Source organism: Drosophila virilis, chromosome 4 (genome assembly GCF_030788295.1).
Source record: "Drosophila virilis strain 15010-1051.87 chromosome 4, Dvir_AGI_RSII-ME, whole genome shotgun sequence".
Taxonomy (NCBI): domain Eukaryota; kingdom Metazoa; phylum Arthropoda; class Insecta; order Diptera; family Drosophilidae; genus Drosophila; species Drosophila virilis.
Genome location: NC_091546.1, coordinates 7,919,911 through 7,939,466, shown reverse-complemented (window position 1 = coordinate 7,939,466; position 19,556 = coordinate 7,919,911). Strand labels below are relative to the sequence as shown.

At 38.9% G+C, this 19,556-nt stretch overlaps 3 protein-coding genes across 3 annotated transcripts; 2 read left to right on the top strand and 1 right to left on the bottom strand.

Annotated features, from left to right (window-relative positions):
- The first annotated feature begins 744 nt into the window (after nt 1-744).
- LOC6628027 (loricrin) lies at nt 745-10,697 on the top strand. The gene is made up of 4 exons (XM_070208914.1): nt 745-760; nt 879-1,502; nt 7,655-8,251; nt 10,213-10,697. Exons 1-4 carry the CDS (start codon nt 745-747, stop codon nt 10,695-10,697), a joined length of 1,722 nt encoding a protein of 573 aa, XP_070065015.1.
- Nucleotides 10,698-14,601: 3,904 nt separating this feature from the next.
- LOC6627952 (PI-actitoxin-Aeq3a) lies at nt 14,602-15,236 on the top strand. Its single transcript, XM_002052492.4, has 2 exons — nt 14,602-14,922; nt 14,986-15,236. Exons 1-2 carry the CDS (start codon nt 14,811-14,813, stop codon nt 15,159-15,161), a joined length of 288 nt encoding a protein of 95 aa, XP_002052528.1. The 5' UTR covers nt 14,602-14,810; the 3' UTR covers nt 15,162-15,236.
- Ugt36A1 (UDP-glycosyltransferase family 36 member A1) lies at nt 15,176-17,039 on the bottom strand. Its single transcript, XM_002052493.4, has 3 exons — nt 15,853-17,039; nt 15,581-15,797; nt 15,176-15,522 (listed from the first exon to the last, which is right to left on the bottom strand). The coding sequence occupies exons 1-3, from the start codon at nt 16,973-16,975 to the stop codon at nt 15,237-15,239; spliced, it is 1,626 nt and encodes a 541-aa protein (XP_002052529.1). The 5' UTR covers nt 16,976-17,039; the 3' UTR covers nt 15,176-15,236.
- Nucleotides 17,040-19,556: the final 2,517 nt, after the last annotated feature.

The window sequence follows — 19,556 nt, the reverse complement described above, 5'->3', positions numbered from 1 at the left end:
ATATACGAAGCTGAAATTGAGACTGTAATTATCCTTTGTGGTAAAGGAGAAAGGGTACGAAATTTTGTCACTCTACAGTTTCAAATTAATCAGATATTTGTGAATGTATGTATGTGCTTGTACATGTGTGTATGTATGTATGTATGTATGTATACATGTGTATGTATGTATACATGTGTATGTATGTATGCATGCATGTATGTGTAGATATGTAGATGTATGTATGTTTGTATGTTTGTATGTATGTAGGTGTTTATGTATGTATATATGTATGTATGTGTGTGTATGTATATGTGTGTATGTATGAGTGTGTATGTATGTGTATGTATGTATGAGTGTGTATGTATGTGTGTGTATGTATGTGTGTGTATGTGTGTCTGTATGTGGGTGTTTATGTATGTATATATGTATGTATGTATGTGTGTGTATGTATGTGTGTATGTATGTATGTACGCGTTAAGTGTGTTCGTACGTGCTTATGTATGTATGTATGTATGTATGTGTGCATCTATGTGTATGTTTGTATGTATGTACATAACCAAAGTTGTTTGTTTGTATGCATGTGTGTATTAACGCGGGCTTATGAAGATGTGCGTACGTTTATTTGTATTATGAATGTTAATATGTATGTGTGCATGTAATTATGTTTGTAGGAATGTCTGTATGTATATAAAAATATATGTATGTTTTCATGTTTGTATGCATGTGTGTATGCATGCTTATATGTAAATATTTGTATGCATTATGTATGTTAATGAATGTATGCATACATTTTGTATGTTTGTATTCCAGACCTAGCTGCACTGCAAATTAAAAAAAAACGTATTCTAAGTAGGTCCCCTCTACTCGATTCTCATAAACTCAAGTAAGCCTCATAGGCTATAGTAGAGGCGGCGACTTTAACTATGCAGGAGGAGGCGGCTTCAACTATGCAGGAGGCGGCGACTTCAACTATGCAGGAGGAGGCGGCTTCAAATATGCAGGAGGAAGCGGCTTGAACTGTGCAGGAGACGGTGATTTCAACTATGCAGGAGGATGCGGCTTCAACTGTGCAGGAGACGGTGATTTCAACTATGCAGGAGGATGCTGCTTCAACTATGCAGGAGGAGGCGGCTTCAACTATGCAGGAGGCGGCGACTTCAACTATGCAGGAGGAGGCGGCTTGAACTGTGCAGGAGACGGTGATTTCAACTATGCAGGAGGATGCGGCTTCAACTATGCAGGAGGAGGCGGCGACTTCAACTATGCTGGAGGAAGCGGCTTGAACTATGCAGGAGGAAGCGGCTTGAACTGTGCAGGAGACGGTGATTTCAACTATGCAGGAGGATGCGGCTTGAACTGTGCAGGAGACGGTGATTTCAACTATGCAGGAGACGGTGATTTCTATAGAGGAGACGGGAACTTCAGCGATGGAGGATGCGGCGACTTTAATATTGAAGGAAACGGCGGCTTTAAATATAGAGGATACTGCAACTTCAACAAAAGAGGAGACGCGAGCTTAAGTATTTAAGGAGACGTTGGCTCCATATATAGGATGGCGGCTTTAATGGAGGAGGCGGCTGCTCTAACTATAGAGGATACGGAGGGTTCAGCAATAGAGGAGGCGGCAACTGTAATATTAGTGGAGGTGACGGCTGCAACTATGAATTAGCTGGCAGCATAAGAAAAGGCGAAGACGGTGGTCTAAGAAGAAAGCTATGGCTTTGGCGGAGGAGGCGGCATTAATGTTAAATGTGGCGATTCAAAAAAGTGGTAAGTTATGTTAACAAATATATGTATAATGACTATGTCTTATTATATTTAAAACTAATACAGTCGTATGCATGCAGGTTATTTTATACATTGTCCCATTAACATAATCTCTGCTTTTCTGTTCTTTCAGTGTGTTTATAAGAAATGTCCTCCTTTGCCTACTGATAGATGAGGGTAATACAATGGAGCAGGTAAGTACGTAATTAAAAATATATTTTTATATCTATATATCTGTTTGATGGGTTATCAATGCATATTCCAAAAGCTAAGACTAGGCTGTGGAAAATTCCTTTTGCAATTAATTTAATATAAGCTTATATATAAATGGTAATTTCACAGGAGAAGATGTGGATTTTATGATGCTTTAAATTTTTTTAGATTGCAATAATATTGTTTTTAGATTTGATAATAATTGCCAGATTTAGACGCCAAAATGATCTAAAGGCCAAGCCATGAACAAAGAGCCAAACTTTATGAAAATAGGATGAGATTTGATCAAGTTATAGGGGTGGGAAATTCAGACGTATTTCTATGAGAGATATTTGAGGGATCCATTTGACATGAATTTTAATCAGAAATAATGTTGCCAGACAGAGGCCAAACTATAAACAAAAAGCCAACCCTTGTGAAAATCGGATGATTTTGACCGAGGTATGGGGGTGGGAAATATTGACCTATGTCCATGTAGGATATTTAAGGGTATCATTTTGACATGAATTTTAACCAAAAATGATGTTGCCAGATTTTAATGCAGAATTGATATAGAGGCCAAACCATGAACAAAAAGCCAAGCCTTTTTAAAATCGGCTGAGTTTTGACCGAGTTATGGGGGTGGGATATATTGACCTATGTCTATATAAGATATTTAAGGGTATCATTTTGACATGAAATTTTACCAAAAATGATGTTGCCAGATTTAAATGCAGAATTGATCCAGAGGCTAAACCATGAACAAAAAGCCAAACCTTTTGAAAATCGGTTGAGTTTTGACCGAGTTATGGGGGTGGGAAATATTGACCTATGTCTATATGGGATATTTAAGGGTATCATTTTAACATGAAATTTTACCAAAAATGATGTTGCCAGATTTGAATGCAGAATTGATCTAGAGGCCAAACCATGAACAAAAAGCCAAACCTTGTGAAAATCTGATGATTTTTGACCGAGTTATGGGGGTGGGAAATATTGACCTATGTCTATATAAGATATTTAAGGGTATCATTTTGACTTGAAATTTTACCAAAAATGATGTTGCCAGATTTAAATGCAGAATTGATCCAGAGGCCAAACCATGAACAAAAAGCCAAACCTTTTGAAAATCTGTTGAGTTTTGACCGAGTTATGGGGGTGGGAAATATTCACCTATGTCTATATAAGATATTTAAGGGTATCATTTTAACATGAATTTTTACCAAAAATGATGTTGCCAGATTTTGATGCAGAATTGATAATGAAGCCAAACCTTTTGAAAATCTGTTGAGTTTTGACCAAGTTATGGGGGTGGGAAATATTCACCTATGTCTATATAAGATATTTAAGGGTATCATTTTAACATGAATTTTTACCAAAAATGATGTTGCCAGATTTTGATGCAGAATTGATAATGAAGTCAAACCATGTGCAAAAAGCCAAACCTTGTGAAAATCGGATGATTTTTGACCGAGTTATGGGGGTGGGAATCATTGACCTATGTCTGTATAGGATATTTGAGGGTATCATTTTAACATGAAATTTTACCAAAAATGATGTTGCCAGATTTGAATGCAGAATTGATCTAGAGGCCAAACCATGAACAAAAAGCCAAACCTTGTGAAAATCTGATGATTTTGACCGAGTTATGGGGGTGGGAAATATTGACCTATGTCTATATAAGATATTTAAGGGTATCATTTTGACTTGAAATTTTACCAAAAATGATGTTGCCAGATTTAAATGCAGAATTGATCCAGAGGCCAAACCATGAACAAAAAGCCAAACCTTTTGAAAATCTGTTGAGTTTTGACCGAGTTATGGGGGTGGGAAATATTCACCTATGTCTATATAAGATATTTAAGGGTATCATTTTAACATGAATTTTTACCAAAAATGATGTTGCCAGATTTTGATGCAGAATTGATAATGAAGTCAAACCATGAACAAAAAGCCAAACCTTTTGAAAATCTGTTGAGTTTTGACCGAGTTATGGGGGTGGGAAATATTCACCTATGTCTATATAAGATATTTAAGGGTATCATTTTAACATGAATTTTTACCAAAAATGATGTTGCCAGATTTTGATGCAGAATTGATAATGAAGTCAAACCATGTGCAAAAAGCCAAACCTTGTGAAAATCGGATGATTTTTGACCGAGTTATGGGGGTGGGAATCATTGACCTATGTCTGTATAGGATATTTGAGGGTATCATTTTGACATGAAATTTTACCAAAAATGATGTTGCCAGATTTGAATGCAGAATTGATCTAGAGGCCAAACCATGAACAAAAAGCCAAACCTTGTGAAAATCTGATGATTTTTGACCGAGTTATGGGGGTGGGAAATATTGACCTATGTCTATATAAGATATTTAAGGGTATCAATTTGACTTGAAATTTTACCAAAAATGATGTTACCAGATTTAAATGCAGAATTGATCCAGAGGCCAAACCATGAACAAAAAGCCAAACCTTTTGAAAATCTGTTGAGTTTTGACCGAGTTATGGGGGTGGGAAATATTGACCTATGTCTATACAGGATATTTAGAGGTATCATTTAAACATGAATTTTTACCAAAAATGATGTTGCCAGATTTTGATGCAGAATTGATAATGAAGTCAAACCATGTGCAAAAAGCCAAACCTTGTGAAAATCGGATGATTTTTGACCGAGTTATGGGGGTGGGAATCATTGACCTATGTCTGTATAGGATATTTGAGGGTATCATTTTGACATGAAATTTTACCAAAAATGATGTTGCCAGATTTGAATGCAGAATTGATCTAGAGGCCAAACCATGAACAAAAAGCCAAACCTTGTGAAAATCTGATGATTTTTGACCGAGTTATGGGGGTGGGAAATATTGACCTATGTCTATATAAGATATTTAAGGGTATCAATTTGACTTGAAATTTTACCAAAAATGATGTTACCAGATTTAAATGCAGAATTGATCCAGAGGCCAAACCATGAACAAAAAGCCAAACCTTTTGAAAATCTGTTGAGTTTTGACCGAGTTATGGGGGTGGGAAATATTGACCTATGGCTATACAGGATATTTAGAGGTATCATTTAAACATGAATTTTTACCAGAAATGATGTTGCCAGATTTTGATGCAGAATTGATAATGAAGTCAAACCATGTACAAAATGCCAAACCTTTTGAAAATCGGTTGAGTTTTGACCGAGTTATGGGGGTGGGAATTATTGACCTATGTCTGCATAGGATATTTGAGGGTATCATTTTGACATGAATTTTTACCAAAAATGATGTTGCCAGATTTGAATGCAGAATTGATCTAGAGGCCAACCCATGAACAAAAAGCCAAGCCTTTTGAAAATCGGTTGAGTATTGACCGAGTTATGGGGGTGGGAAATATTGACCTATGTCTATATAGGATATTTAAAGGTATCATTTTAGCATGAAATTTTACCAAAAATGATGTTGCCAGATTTGAATGCAGAATTGATCTAGAGGCCAAACAATGAACAAAAAGCCAAACCTTGTGAAAATCGGATGATTTTTGACCGAGTTATGGGGGTGGGAAATATTGACCTATGTCTATATAAGATATTTAAGGGTATCATTTTGACTTGAAATTTTACCAAAAATGATGTTGCCAGATTTAAATGCAGAATTGATCCAGAGGCCAAACCATGAACAAAAAGCCAAACCTTTTGAAAATCTGTTGAGTTTTGACCGAGTTATGGGGGTGGGAAATATTCACCTATGTCTATATAAGATATTTAAGGGTATCATTTTAACATGAATTTTTACCAAAAATGATGTTGCCAGATTTTGATGCAGAATTGATAATGAAGTCAAACCATGTGCAAAAAGCCAAACCTTGTGAAAATCGGATGATTTTTGACCGAGTTATGGGGGTGGGAATCATTGACCTATGTCTGTATAGGATATTTGAGGGTATCATTTTGACATGAATTTTTACCAAAAATGATGTTGCCAGATTTGAATGCAGAATTGATCTAGAGGCCAACCCATGAACAAAAAGCCAAGCCTTTTGAAAATCGGTTGAGTATTGACCGAGTTATGGGGGTGGGAAATATTGACCTATGTCTATATAGGATATTTAAAGGTATCATTTTAGCATGAAATTTTACCAAAAATGATGTTGCCAGATTTGAATGCAGAATTGATCTAGAGGCCAAACAATGAACAAAAAGCCAAACCTTGTGAAAATCGGATGATTTTTGACCGAGTTATGGGGGTGGGAAATATTGACCTATGTCTATATAAGATATTTAAGGGTATCATTTTGACTTGAAATTTTACCAAAAATGATGTTGCCAGATTTAAATGCAGAATTGATCCAGAGGCCAAACCATGAACAAAAAGCCAAACCTTTTGAAAATCTGTTGAGTTTTGACCGAGTTATGGGGGTGGGAAATATTCACCTATGTCTATATAAGATATTTAAGGGTATCATTTTAACATGAATTTTTACCAAAAATGATGTTGCCAGATTTTGATGCAGAATTGATAATGAAGTCAAACCATGTGCAAAAAGCCAAACCTTGTGAAAATCGGATGATTTTTGACCGAGTTATGGGGGTGGGAATCATTGACCTATGTCTGTATAGGATATTTGAGGGTATCATTTTGACATGAAATTTTACCAAAAATGATGTTGCCAGATTTTGATGCAGAATTGATAATGAAGTCAAACCATGTGCAAAAAGCCAAACCTTGTGAAAATCGGATGATTTTTGACCGAGTTATGGGGGTGGGAAATATTGACCTATGTCTATATAAGATATTTAAGGGTATCATTTTGACTTGAAATTTTACCAAAAATGATGTTGCCAGATTTAAATGCAGAATTGATCCAGAGGCCAAACCATGAACAAAAAGCCAAACCTTTTGAAAATCTGTTGAGTTTTGACCGAGTTATGGGGGTGGGAAATATTGACCTATGTCTATACAGGATATTTAGAGGTATCATTTAAACATGAATTTTTACCAGAAATGATGTTGCCAGATTTTGATGCAGAATTGATAATGAAGTCAAACCATGTACAAAAAGCCAAACCTTTTGAAAATCGGTTGAGTTTTGACCGAGTTATGGGGGTGGGAATTATTGACCTATGTCTGCATAGGATATTTGAGGGTATCATTTTGACATGAATTTTTACCAAAAATGATGTTGCCAGATTTAAATGCAGAATTGATCCAGAGGCCAAACCATGAACAAAAAGCCAAGCCTTTTGAAAATCGGTTGAGTTTTGACCGAGTTATGGGGGTGGGAAATATTGACCTATGTTTATACAGGATATTTAGAGGTATCATTTTGACATGAAATTTTACCAAAAATTATGTTGCCAGATTTTGATGCAGAATTGATAATGAAGTCAAACCATGTACAAAAAGCCAAACCTTTTGAAAATCGGTTGAGTTTTGACCGAGTTATGGGGGTGGGATTTATTGACCTATGTCTATATGGGATACTTAAGGGTATCATTTTAACATGAATTTTTACCAAAATGATATATGTATGTTTTCATGTTTGTATGCATGTGTGTATGCATGCTTATATGTAAATATTTGTATGCATTATGTATGTTAATGAATGTATGCATACATTTTGTATGTTTGTATTCCAGACCTAGCTGCACTGCAAATTAAAAAAAAACGTATTCTAAGTAGGTCCCCTCTACTCGATTCTCATAAACTCAAGTAAGCCTCATAGGCTATAGTAGAGGAGGCGGCTTCAACTATGCAGGAGGAGGCGGCTTCAACTATGCAGGAGGAAGCGGCTTGAACTATGCAGGAGGAAGCGGCTTGAACTGTGCAGGAGACGGTGATTTCAACTATGCAGGAGGATGCGGCTTCAACTATGCAGGAGGAGGCGGCTTCAACTATGCAGGAGGAAACGGCTTGAACTATGCAGGAGGAAGCGGCTTGAACTGTGCAGGAGACGGTGATTTCAACTATGCAGGAGGATGCGGCTTCAACTATGCAGGAGGAGGCGGCTTCAACTATGCAGGAGGAAACGGCTTGAACTATGCAGGAGGAAGCGGCTTGAACTGTGCAGGAGACGGTGATTTCAACTATGCAGGAGGATGCGGCTTCAACTGTGCAGGAGACGGTGATTTCAACTATGCAGGAGGAAGCGGCTTGAACTGTGCAGGAGACGGTGATTTCAACTATGCAGGAGACGGTGATTTCTATAGAGGAGACGGGAACTTCAGCGATGGAGGATGCGGCGACTTTAATATTGAAGGAAACGGCGGCTTTAAATATAGAGGATACTGCAACTTCAACAAAAGAGGAGACGCGAGCTTAAGTATTTAAGGAGACGTTGGCTCCATATATAGGATGGCGGCTTTAATGGAGGAGGCGGCTGCTCTAACTATAGAGGATACGGAGGGTTCAGCAATAGAGGAGGCGGCAACTGTAATATTAGTGGAGGTGACGGCTGCAACTATGAATTAGCTGGCAGCATAAGAAAAGGCGAAGACGGTGGTCTAAGAAGAAAGCTATGGCTTTGGCGGAGGAGGCGGCATTAATGTTAAATGTGGCGATTCAAAAAAGTGGTAAGTTATGTTAACAAATATATGTATAATGACTATGTCTTATTATATTTAAAACTAATACAGTCGTATGCATGCAGGTTATTTTATACATTGTCCCATTAACATAATCTCTGCTTTTCTGTTCTTTCAGTGTGTTTATAAGAAATGTCCTCCTTTGCCTACTGATAGATGAGGGTAATACAATGGAGCAGGTAAGTACGTAATTAAAAATATATTTTTATATCTATATATCTGTTTGATGGGTTATCAATGCATATTCCAAAAGCTAAGACTAGGCTGTGGAAAATTCCTTTTGCAATTAATTTAATATAAGCTTATATATAAATGGTAATTTCACAGGAGAAGATGTGGATTTTATGATGCTTTAAATTTTTTTAGATTGCAATAATATTGTTTTTAGATTTGATAATAATTGCCAGATTTAGACGCCAAAATGATCTAAAGGCCAAGCCATGAACAAAGAGCCAAACTTTATGAAAATAGGATGAGATTTGATCAAGTTATAGGGGTGGGAAATTCAGACGTATTTCTATGAGAGATATTTGAGGGATCCATTTGACATGAATTTTAATCAGAAATAATGTTGCCAGACAGAGGCCAAACTATAAACAAAAAGCCAACCCTTGTGAAAATCGGATGATTTTGACCGAGGTATGGGGGTGGGAAATATTGACCTATGTCCATGTAGGATATTTAAGGGTATCATTTTGACATGAATTTTAACCAAAAATGATGTTGCCAGATTTTAATGCAGAATTGATATAGAGGCCAAACCATGAACAAAAAGCCAAGCCTTTTTAAAATCGGCTGAGTTTTGACCGAGTTATGGGGGTGGGATATATTGACCTATGTCTATATAAGATATTTAAGGGTATCATTTTGACATGAAATTTTACCAAAAATGATGTTGCCAGATTTAAATGCAGAATTGATCCAGAGGCTAAACCATGAACAAAAAGCCAAACCTTTTGAAAATCGGTTGAGTTTTGACCGAGTTATGGGGGTGGGAAATATTGACCTATGTCTATATGGGATATTTAAGGGTATCATTTTAACATGAAATTTTACCAAAAATGATGTTGCCAGATTTGAATGCAGAATTGATCTAGAGGCCAAACCATGAACAAAAAGCCAAACCTTGTGAAAATCTGATGATTTTTGACCGAGTTATGGGGGTGGGAAATATTGACCTATGTCTATATAAGATATTTAAGGGTATCATTTTGACTTGATATTTTACCAAAAATGATGTTGCCAGATTTAAATGCAGAATTGATCTAGAGGCCAAACCATGAACAAAAAGCCAAACCTTGTGAAAATCTGATGATTTTTGACCGAGTTATGGGGGTGGGAAATATTGACCTATGTCTATATAAGATATTTAAGGGTATCATTTTGACTTGAAATTTTACCAAAAATGATGTTGCCAGATTTAAATGCAGAATTGATCTAGAGGCCAAACCATGAACAAAAAGCCAAACCTTGTGAAAATCTGATGATTTTTGACCGAGTTATGGGGGTGGGAAATATTGACCTATGTCTATATAAGATATTTAAGGATATCATTTGTATGCATTATGTATGTTAATGAATGTATGCATACATTTTGTATGTTTGTATTCCAGACCTAGCTGCACTGCAAATTAAAAAAAAACGTATTCTAAGTAGGTCCCCTCTACTCGATTCTCATAAACTCAAGTAAGCCTCATAGGCTATAGTAGAGGAGGCGGCTTCAACTATGCAGGAGGAGGCGGCTTCAACTATGCAGGAGGCGGCGACTTTAACTATGCAGGAGGCGGCGACTTCAACTATGCTGGAGTAGGCGGCTTCAACTATGCAGGAGGAAGCGGCTTGAACTATGCAGGAGGAAGCGGCTTGAGCTGTGCAGGAGACGGTGATTTCAACTATGCAGGAGGATGCGGCTTCAACTATGCAGGAGGAGGCGGCTTCAACTATGCAGGAGGAAACGGCTTGAACTATGCAGGAGGAAGCGGCTTGAACTGTGCAGGAGACGGTGATTTCAACTATGCAGGAGGATGCGGCTTCAACTATGCAGGAGACGGTGATTTCTATAGGGGAGACGGGAACTTCAGCGATGGGGGATGCGGCGACTATAATATTGAAGGAAACGGCGGCTTTAAATATAGAGGATACTGCAACTTCAACAAAAGAGGAGACGCGAGCTTAAGTATTTAAGGAGACGTTGGCTCCATATATAGGATGGCGGCTTTAATGGAGGAGGCGGCTGCTCTAACTATAGAGGATACGGAGGGTTCAGCAATAGAGGAGGCGGCAACTGTAATATTAGTGGAGGTGACGGCTGCAACTATGAATTAGCTGGCAGCATAAGAAAAGGCGAAGACGGTGGTCTAAGAAGAAAGCTATGGCTTTGGCGGAGGAGGCGGCATTAATGTTAAATGTGGCGATTCAAAAAAGTGGTAAGTTATGTTAACAAATATATGTATAATGACTATGTCTTATTATATTTAAAACTAATACAGTCGTATGCATGCAGGTTATTTTATACATTGTCCCATTAACATAATCTCTGTTTTTCTGTTCTTTCAGTGTGTTTATAAGAAATGTCGTCCTTTGCCTACTGATAGATGAAGGTAATACAATGGAGCAGGTAAGTACGTAATTAAAAATATATTTTTATATCTATATATCTGTTTGATGGGTTATCAATGCATATTCCAAAAGCTAAGACTAGGCTGTGGAAAATTCCTTTTGCAATTAATTTAATATAAGCTTATATATAAATGGTAATTTCACAGGAGAAGATGTGGATTTTATGATGCTTTAAATTTTTTTAGATTGCAATAATATTGTTTTTAGATTTGATAATAATTGCCAGATTTAGACGCCAAAATGATCTAAAGGCCAAGCCATGAACAAAGAGCCAAACTTTATGAAAATAGGATGAGATTTGATCAAGTTATAGGGGTGGGAAATTCAGACGCATTTCTATGAGAGATATTTGAGCGTGCCATTTGACATGAATTTTAATCAGAAATAATGTTGCCAGACAGAGGCCAAACTATAAACAAAAAGCCAACCCTTGTGAAAATCGGATGATTTTGACCGAGGTATGGGGGTGGGAAATATTGACCTATGTCCATGTAGGATATTTAAGGGTATCATTTTGACATGAATTTTAACCAAAAATGATGTTGCCAGATTTTAATGCAGAATTGATATAGAGGCCAAACCATGAACAAAAAGCCAAGCCTTTTTAAAATCGGCTGAGTTTTGACCGAGTTATGGGGGTGGGATATATTGACCTATGTCTATATAAGATATTTAAGGGTATCATTTTGACATGAAATTTTACCAAAAATGATGTTGCCAGATTTAAATGCAGAATTGATCCAGAGGCTAAACCATGAACAAAAAGCCAAACCTTTTGAAAATCGGTTGAGTTTTGACCGAGTTATGGGGGTGGGAAATATTGACCTATGTCTATATGGGATATTTAAGGGTATCATTTTAACATGAAATTTTACCAAAAATGATGTTGCCAGATTTGAATGCAGAATTGATCTAGAGGCCAAACCATGAACAAAAAGCCAAACCTTGTGAAAATCTGATGATTTTTGACCGAGTTATGGGGGTGGGAAATATTGACCTATGTCTATATAAGATATTTAAGGGTATCATTTTGACTTGATATTTTACCAAAAATGATGTTGCCAGATTTAAATGCAGAATTGATCTAGAGGCCAAACCATGAACAAAAAGCCAAACCTTGTGAAAATCTGATGATTTTTGACCGAGTTATGGGGGTGGGAAATATTGACCTATGTCTATATAAGATATTTAAGGGTATCATTTTGACTTGAAATTTTACCAAAAATGATGTTGCCAGATTTAAATGCAGAATTGATCTAGAGGCCAAACCATGAACAAAAAGCCAAACCTTGTGAAAATCTGATGATTTTTGACCGAGTTATGGGGGTGGGAAATATTGACCTATGTCTATATAAGATATTTAAGGGTATCATTTTGACTTGATATTTTACCAAAAATGATGTTGCCAGATTTAAATGCAGAATTGATCTAGAGGCCAAACCATGAACAAAAAGCCAAACCTTGTGAAAATCTGATGATTTTTGACCGAGTTATGGGGGTGGGAAATATTGACCTATGTCTATATAAGATATTTAAGGGTATCATTTTGACTTGAAATTTTACCAAAAATGATGTTGCCAGATTTAAATGCAGAATTGATCTAGAGGCCAAACCATGAACAAAAAGCCAAACCTTGTGAAAATCGGATGATTTTTGACCGAGTTATGGGGGTGGGAAATATTGACCTATGTCTATATAAGATATTTAAGGGTATCATTTTGACATGAAATTTTACCAAAAATGATGTTGCCAGATTTGAATGCAGAATTGATCTAGAGGCCAAACCATGAACAAAAAGCCAAACCTTGTGAAAATCGGATGATTTTTGACCGAGTTATGGGGGTGGGAAATATTGACCTATGTCTATATAAGATATTTAAGGGTATCATTTTGACATGAAATTTTACCAAAAATGATGTTGCCAGATTTGAATGCAGAATTGATCTAGAGGTCAAACCATGAACACAAAGCCAAACCTTGTGAAAATCGGATGATTTTTGACCGAGTTATGGGGGTGGGAAATATTGACCTATGTCTATATAAGATATTTAAGGGTATCATTTTGACATGAAATTTTACCAAAAATGATGTTGCCAGATTTAAATGCAGAATTGATCCAGAGGCTAAACCATGAACAAAAAGCCAAACCTTTTGAAAATCGGTTGAGTTTTGACCGAGTTATGGGGGTGGGAAATATTGACCTATGTCTATATAAGATATTTAAGGGTATCATTTTAACATGAATTTTTACCAGAAATGATGTTGCCAGATTTTGATGCAGAATTGATAATGAAGTCAAACCATGTACAAAAAGCCAAACCTTTTGAAAATCGGTTGAGTTTTGACCGAGATATGGGGGTGGGAATTATTGACCTATGTCTGTATAGGATATTTGAGGGTATAATTTTGACATGAAATTTTACCAAAAATGATGTTGCCAGATTTGAATGCAGAATTGATCTAGAGGCCAACCCATGAACAAAAAGCCAAGCCTTTTGAAAATCGGTTGAGTTTTGACCTAGTTATGGGGGTGGGATATATTGACCTATGTCTATATAGGATATTTAAAGGTATCATTTTGACATGAATTTTTACCAAAAATGATGTTGCCAGATTTTGATGCAGAATTGATAATGAAGTCAAACCATGTACAAAAAGCCAAACATTTTGAAGATCGGTTGAGTTTTGACCGAGTTATGGGGATGGGATTTGTTGACCTATGTCTATATGGGATACTTAAGGGTATCATTTTAACATGAATTTTTACCAAAAGGATGTTGCCAGATTTGGATGCAGAATTGATAATGAAGTCAAACCATGTACAAAAAGCCAAACCTTTTGAAAATCGGTTGAGTTTTGACCGAGTTATGGGGGTGGGATATATTGACCTATGTCTATATGGGATAGTTAAGGGTATCATTTTAACATGAATTTTTACCAAAAATGATGTTGCCAGATTTGGATGCAGAATTGATAATGAGGTCAAACCATGAACACAAAGCCAAACCTTGTGAAAATCGGATGAGTTTTGTCTGAGTTAAGGGGGTGGAATATAGTGACCTATGTCTATATAGGATATTTAAGGGTACCATTTTCCCATAAATTTTGGATCAGGAATAATGTTGCCAGATTTAACTTTCAACTTTATGTAAGAAAATGTTTTGTTGATGCACATTCACTCAATTGGTTATTGGTAGAGCTTCTGGGGCACGTAAACCTCTCTGGGCTAAGCCCAACCAAAGTGTATGCTTCCTGCATTGGAGCACTCGAGACGCTTAGTGAATTGGCTAAAACTCACGTTTTAACTCAATGAGAATTAAATGCAATTCTTAAAAACTAAGTGAAGCTGAAAAAAAATGAAAGACAAATAGAATTCAAAACAAAACTTGGCTACGTGCGCAACGAGACTTAAGCAAAAATCCAAAAGCGGAGAAAGCTGAGAAAAATCAGTCAAGAGTTTCAGCACTCTACGGAGAACATTCTGCGGCGATAGTTTGGTTCGTACAGTCGGAGCAGAGAAACCAAACACAGAAAACTTAATAAAAATAAATAAACCTTTGAAAAATTCTTTTTGAGAAGTGAATTTCGCTGTGCCAGCAGAAAGAACGGAAATTGTGTTGAAATATATATATTTTTTTTAATGAACTAAGCTCAAAATCGTAACGAAAACTACTCAGAATGATGATGATAAGTTGGAGTGTGCTTCTGCTGCTCCTATTGCTGAATATAACACTAAACTTAGGCCTGCATCTGGAGAATCAGACGCGGGAGCACGTCAAGCAGCTGATCGGTGAGTTATAAAAGAAGCCTACTCTGAAGAACTGGAGCTCAAATGTATATATTTCCGATGCAGCCTGCAAACAGCCCAAGGCGCCGGGCCTGTGCCGTGGCAAACAGCTGCGCTATGCCTACAACAAGGAGACGGGCAACTGTGAGAGCTTCTATTATACGGGCTGCGCCTCCACGGATAACAATTTCCTGACCTACGAGGAGTGCCGACGCGACTGCATGCAGCGGGGACGTTACTAGAGTATAGACCTTAGTTAATTTCTATGTTTGTTTATATTAACAAAAATCAGTTTAACAAGTTAATTTAAACAAGAACTAAGACTTTTTGGCTTTTCTGGACCGGTGCGGCCTGGACTCCGGTTGGGTTCGGGTCAGAGCACGCCAGCTGGCGATCAGCAGCAGCAGCACCGCAAAGATCAAAGCCAAACTGTCCAGCGAGTGGTAAACGAACCAATTGAGCTCTATGCCTGGTGACTGAAGCAGCTCCGCGGCCAGCATGCCATGTCGCATCACGTGCTCCACGCTCCAAACGGCCGTCTCCAGCGGCGTGCGTTCGCGCTGATTAAACACCTGCGAGATCTTTAGGGCGCGTTCAGCATAGCTGTGGAAAGTTTGGGGTTGAGCTGGGATATCTCTGGAGAATAGTTGAATAAACGCACCTGGGCTTGGCCAGCTCCTGCAGCGACTGCTGCAGTGTTTCCACATTGATGTGCTCATAGTCCAGCTTGAGTCCCACGCCGCGATCCTGTGCCGCATGCGCATTTAAAAACTGATCACCGTAGATGGGCGTCATGAGCAGCGGCTTGCCGCAGTGCAGCGCCTCGGTGAGGCCCAGCAGGCCGGCGTGCGCCCAAAACAGACGCACTTGGGGTTGACCTATGGGCAGAACATGAATCAGTTTCGCTCTTCGGAATGCTCGAACCTTACTTACAGAGCAAAGCTAGCTGAGGTGCCCATTTGACAAACAGAAACTTGCTGGCGTCCAGTTGGGGCTTGGGCTGCTCGGTCGCCTCCCATTTCCAAATCACATTCAAAGGCTGCTTCAGCAGCACATCGATAATGGCATCCAGCTTTTCGGCATCAATGCTGGAAGCGCGCACCATGGAGCCCCAGCTGATGAAAACGACGCCCTGCTTGGACTGCTCCAGGAACAGGGCAATCCTCGAGCTCAGCTGCTGCTCATCCTTGCGGGTAATGTGCACGCCACCCACCTCTAGAAACTGTCGGCTATGCGGGCGGCTGCCCAAATGCGAGTAGTGCTGATTGCCCAACACGAAAGCCGTCTGGGCACGTGCCACGGCATCCACATCCACATCAATTTGGAGATGGCGCTTGATCAGTGCATTGTCCGCGCGATTCGTGTGCAGCCTGTAGATCAGCTTCAGCAGCTTGGCCTGGGCAAAGTTCAGCAGGCGCTCCCGAAAGTTCAAAGGTCGCGTGAAACCCACAAACTCAGACTGCACATAGGAGGGCGTATCCGGCAGATCGATGCGATCGTAATAGTAGGGCATCAGGGCACAGGTGCTCAGTCCAATGATGGGCAGCTGCAGCAGCTTGGCAATACCCAGCTGGCAGTCCGTGCTGAAGTACTCGGTGAGCAGGACATCGTAGGGCCTCTGCTGGTGACGCCGCAGCACAGTCTCCACATGGCCACTCTCGTACAGCCGCTCGCAGGATATCTGTCCATTGGTGTACAGCTCATAGTACTCCTCCAGCAGCACTTTCAAGGAACGCGTGGGCGTGTGCTCCGACAGCGGCACCACATTGATGGTCGTATTCGACTGATCCTCGGTCGCATCGGAGATCAGCAGTTGCTCGTAGTTGGGCAGCTGCGCTGCCTGCGGATTCCGCACATACGAAATGACGGTCAAGTGGTGACCCCGTTGCGCCAGTTCACTTAATATCGGTAGCGCCACCTTGAAGTGACTGTAGCCAAAGTGCGGGAACACGGCGAGCACATTGCCACCCTCGACACCTCCATTAGCGCCACTTAACACCGCCAGACAGAAGCCAATTAACGCCAATCGTTCGCTCCGCGTCGATGTCGTCGTCATCGCTGCGCTGCGCTCGAATGAATGCGGCGAAGTTCATGAATGCCATGATTACCTAACTGCCTCGCTTGATAAGCGTGTGTTGATATGGGTTACTTCTATAGCTATTTTTGTTATTGTGGTTTATCAATGTTTTTGTGGTTCAGTTTGTGGTGTGCTCTAATTGCAATTGCACTTGCTGTCAATTGCATGTTTGCGTCTGATGGCAACCCTGGTCCATTTATCGATCCTATATTTAAAAGCATTGCATACTCTTAGGTGCTGCTGCTAATGCGCCTTAGCAGACACACATTTGCTTAAAATATTACATACTGTAAGGCTGGGCAATTGTTGTAGGGCATACTTTCGAGCGCATACGCAAATTGTACTGAGCGCATTTAATTGCCGTGAAATGTAGATGGCGCCAGCAAAGCCGTTGGTATTTCAAATATTTGTGCATATATTCATATATTTAAATAAGCAAGTGGGTTTTCACTTTTAATCTACTATAACTTCATTAAGTGTTGGATAATAATTTGGGATTATTAAAGAAAGGATTTACCAACATTGGATTTATAGCGCAAGTAGAAGGAATTGGTCAAAATGGAGTTTTTTAGCAACTCATGAATACCTGTTTTGTTTCCATAAAAAAAAAAAAAATAGTAACATACAAATAAGTAATCGAATCGAATCAAACCGAAAACAAGTTTTCAAATATGATTTCTTTAATATATTTTACTATTACTATTTGTAAGCTTCTCTTAATAATACTAATCTTTGAAAGGTGACAAAATTATAAAAGCATATCCAATTTAGTTGATATACGAATCAGTCACAAGTTAAATACATTTTGCCGTCTATGTGCTGCTCAAATTATGGCAGAGCACTCAACGAAGGGAAAGCCTTAAGATATTGAATGCACAATTGAATTGGAAAACGCCCCGAAAACAATAGATAATGGACAGTAGGAAGCGTTAATTGGAACCGCAAGCGATGAGACGAAGAGCCGATGATAATAATTGTAATTGGCAGACAAAATGCAATTCCACTTGCATCTACAGCTGCAGCTGCAACGGACAAGTGCAACGGGGCAGCAGGGGAACAGGGCTGGCCACAAGATTAGGGACTGCAATGTAAAGTGCACTGGCAGAGGGAATCCCATTCGGAATGACAGCTCTTTAGGCGCCTGCAATTGTGTATGATGATGATGGGGGAGGTTGTGAGTGTGCCTGTGTGTGTGTGTGTGCGACTGTGATTGTGGGCGTTGCAACGACCCACTTCCCAGGGCGACACAACGAGTGCTCCGATTGGGCCACATTTCTCGATAAGAGCCCAAAAACACCAAACGTTAACAATGCTCGTAAGTGTTTTTTACGATAAACCAGAAGAAGCAGGCGACAACGCGGAGCAGGCAAAGAAAACAATATTTGAGCAAACAGAGCAATTAAATGTGAACTGGGCTCTGGGCCGGAGTGCTCGCCGGCGATAAGTGGATGCCCATGGGAAACATTATACGGCATACTGCCTGACGCTAGCTGGCTCTCGGTAGTTCCAATGACGCCCCCTATAAACACACTCACAGATTGGCCCCGATATCACCGTCACCAAAAAACAAACCACATACATGATGTGGCAACGATTTGGTATTTGAAATCTGTGTGTTTTATGCCCCACTGTATTTGCTTAACATCTGGAATTGTTGAAAGCAAATATCGAAACTGTGCTCAAAACTATGCAGAGGGCATGGGGCATTCCCGATTTCTATTCAGTGTTCAAGCTACCAATATTCGTATGAAGCAGTAGTTTCTGAGATTTTAAAGGATTTATTGTAAACTTCAGAGAAGAATTTGTTCCAGTTGATTCTCAGACGGCTTCAGTACCCCCTTTAAAGCTGTACCCAAAAATCCAATCATGATCAAAAACAGAAGAAAACATCCTTCCAAATCGAATCGAATTCGGAACGCGTCTCATTATAATAGGGAATAGTTTTATACTTTTGAATTGTAGAACTTAAAACTATTTCGATTGAGCTGGTTGATAACATTTCCTGAATGAAATAAGCCCGCAATGAAATAAATCAATATATACATTTAAAGCTAGAGATAAATCAATATCTCTTGCAATTTAAAAGTTTTTTTTTAAGAAAATTCCTAAAGAGTTTTTAGACACAGCCACTTGTCAAATCGCAATTGATAGGCTGGAGGGAAACCTATTAGCCTATTGTTCTATATAACTCTCCATAGCTAATATAGTCATATATGATATAGTCATTGTATGATGTAAGCTCTGTAGAATTACGTATTATAGTTTTCATTTTTTCAGTTTGCGAACCTTTTGCACTCAACGTTGTTTTAAGCTTTTTAGTTATGTAGAAATTATTTTTTTTTTTTTGCCAACACTCTGAATTTCGAGTGGTACTAGAGAGGTCTCTCGTCTGTGTAGGGGCCCACGTTATCGGCTCGAAAAGTGGCAGCTGACGTCAGTGTTTTGCCTAAGTGATATTGAATTGTTTCTATAAGCTCAGTTTCAAATAGTTTTTAGCTTCATTTCAGCCACATTTCAAATTTCTGACATCAGAAATCGATTTCTCAACTGGCGGCTGGCG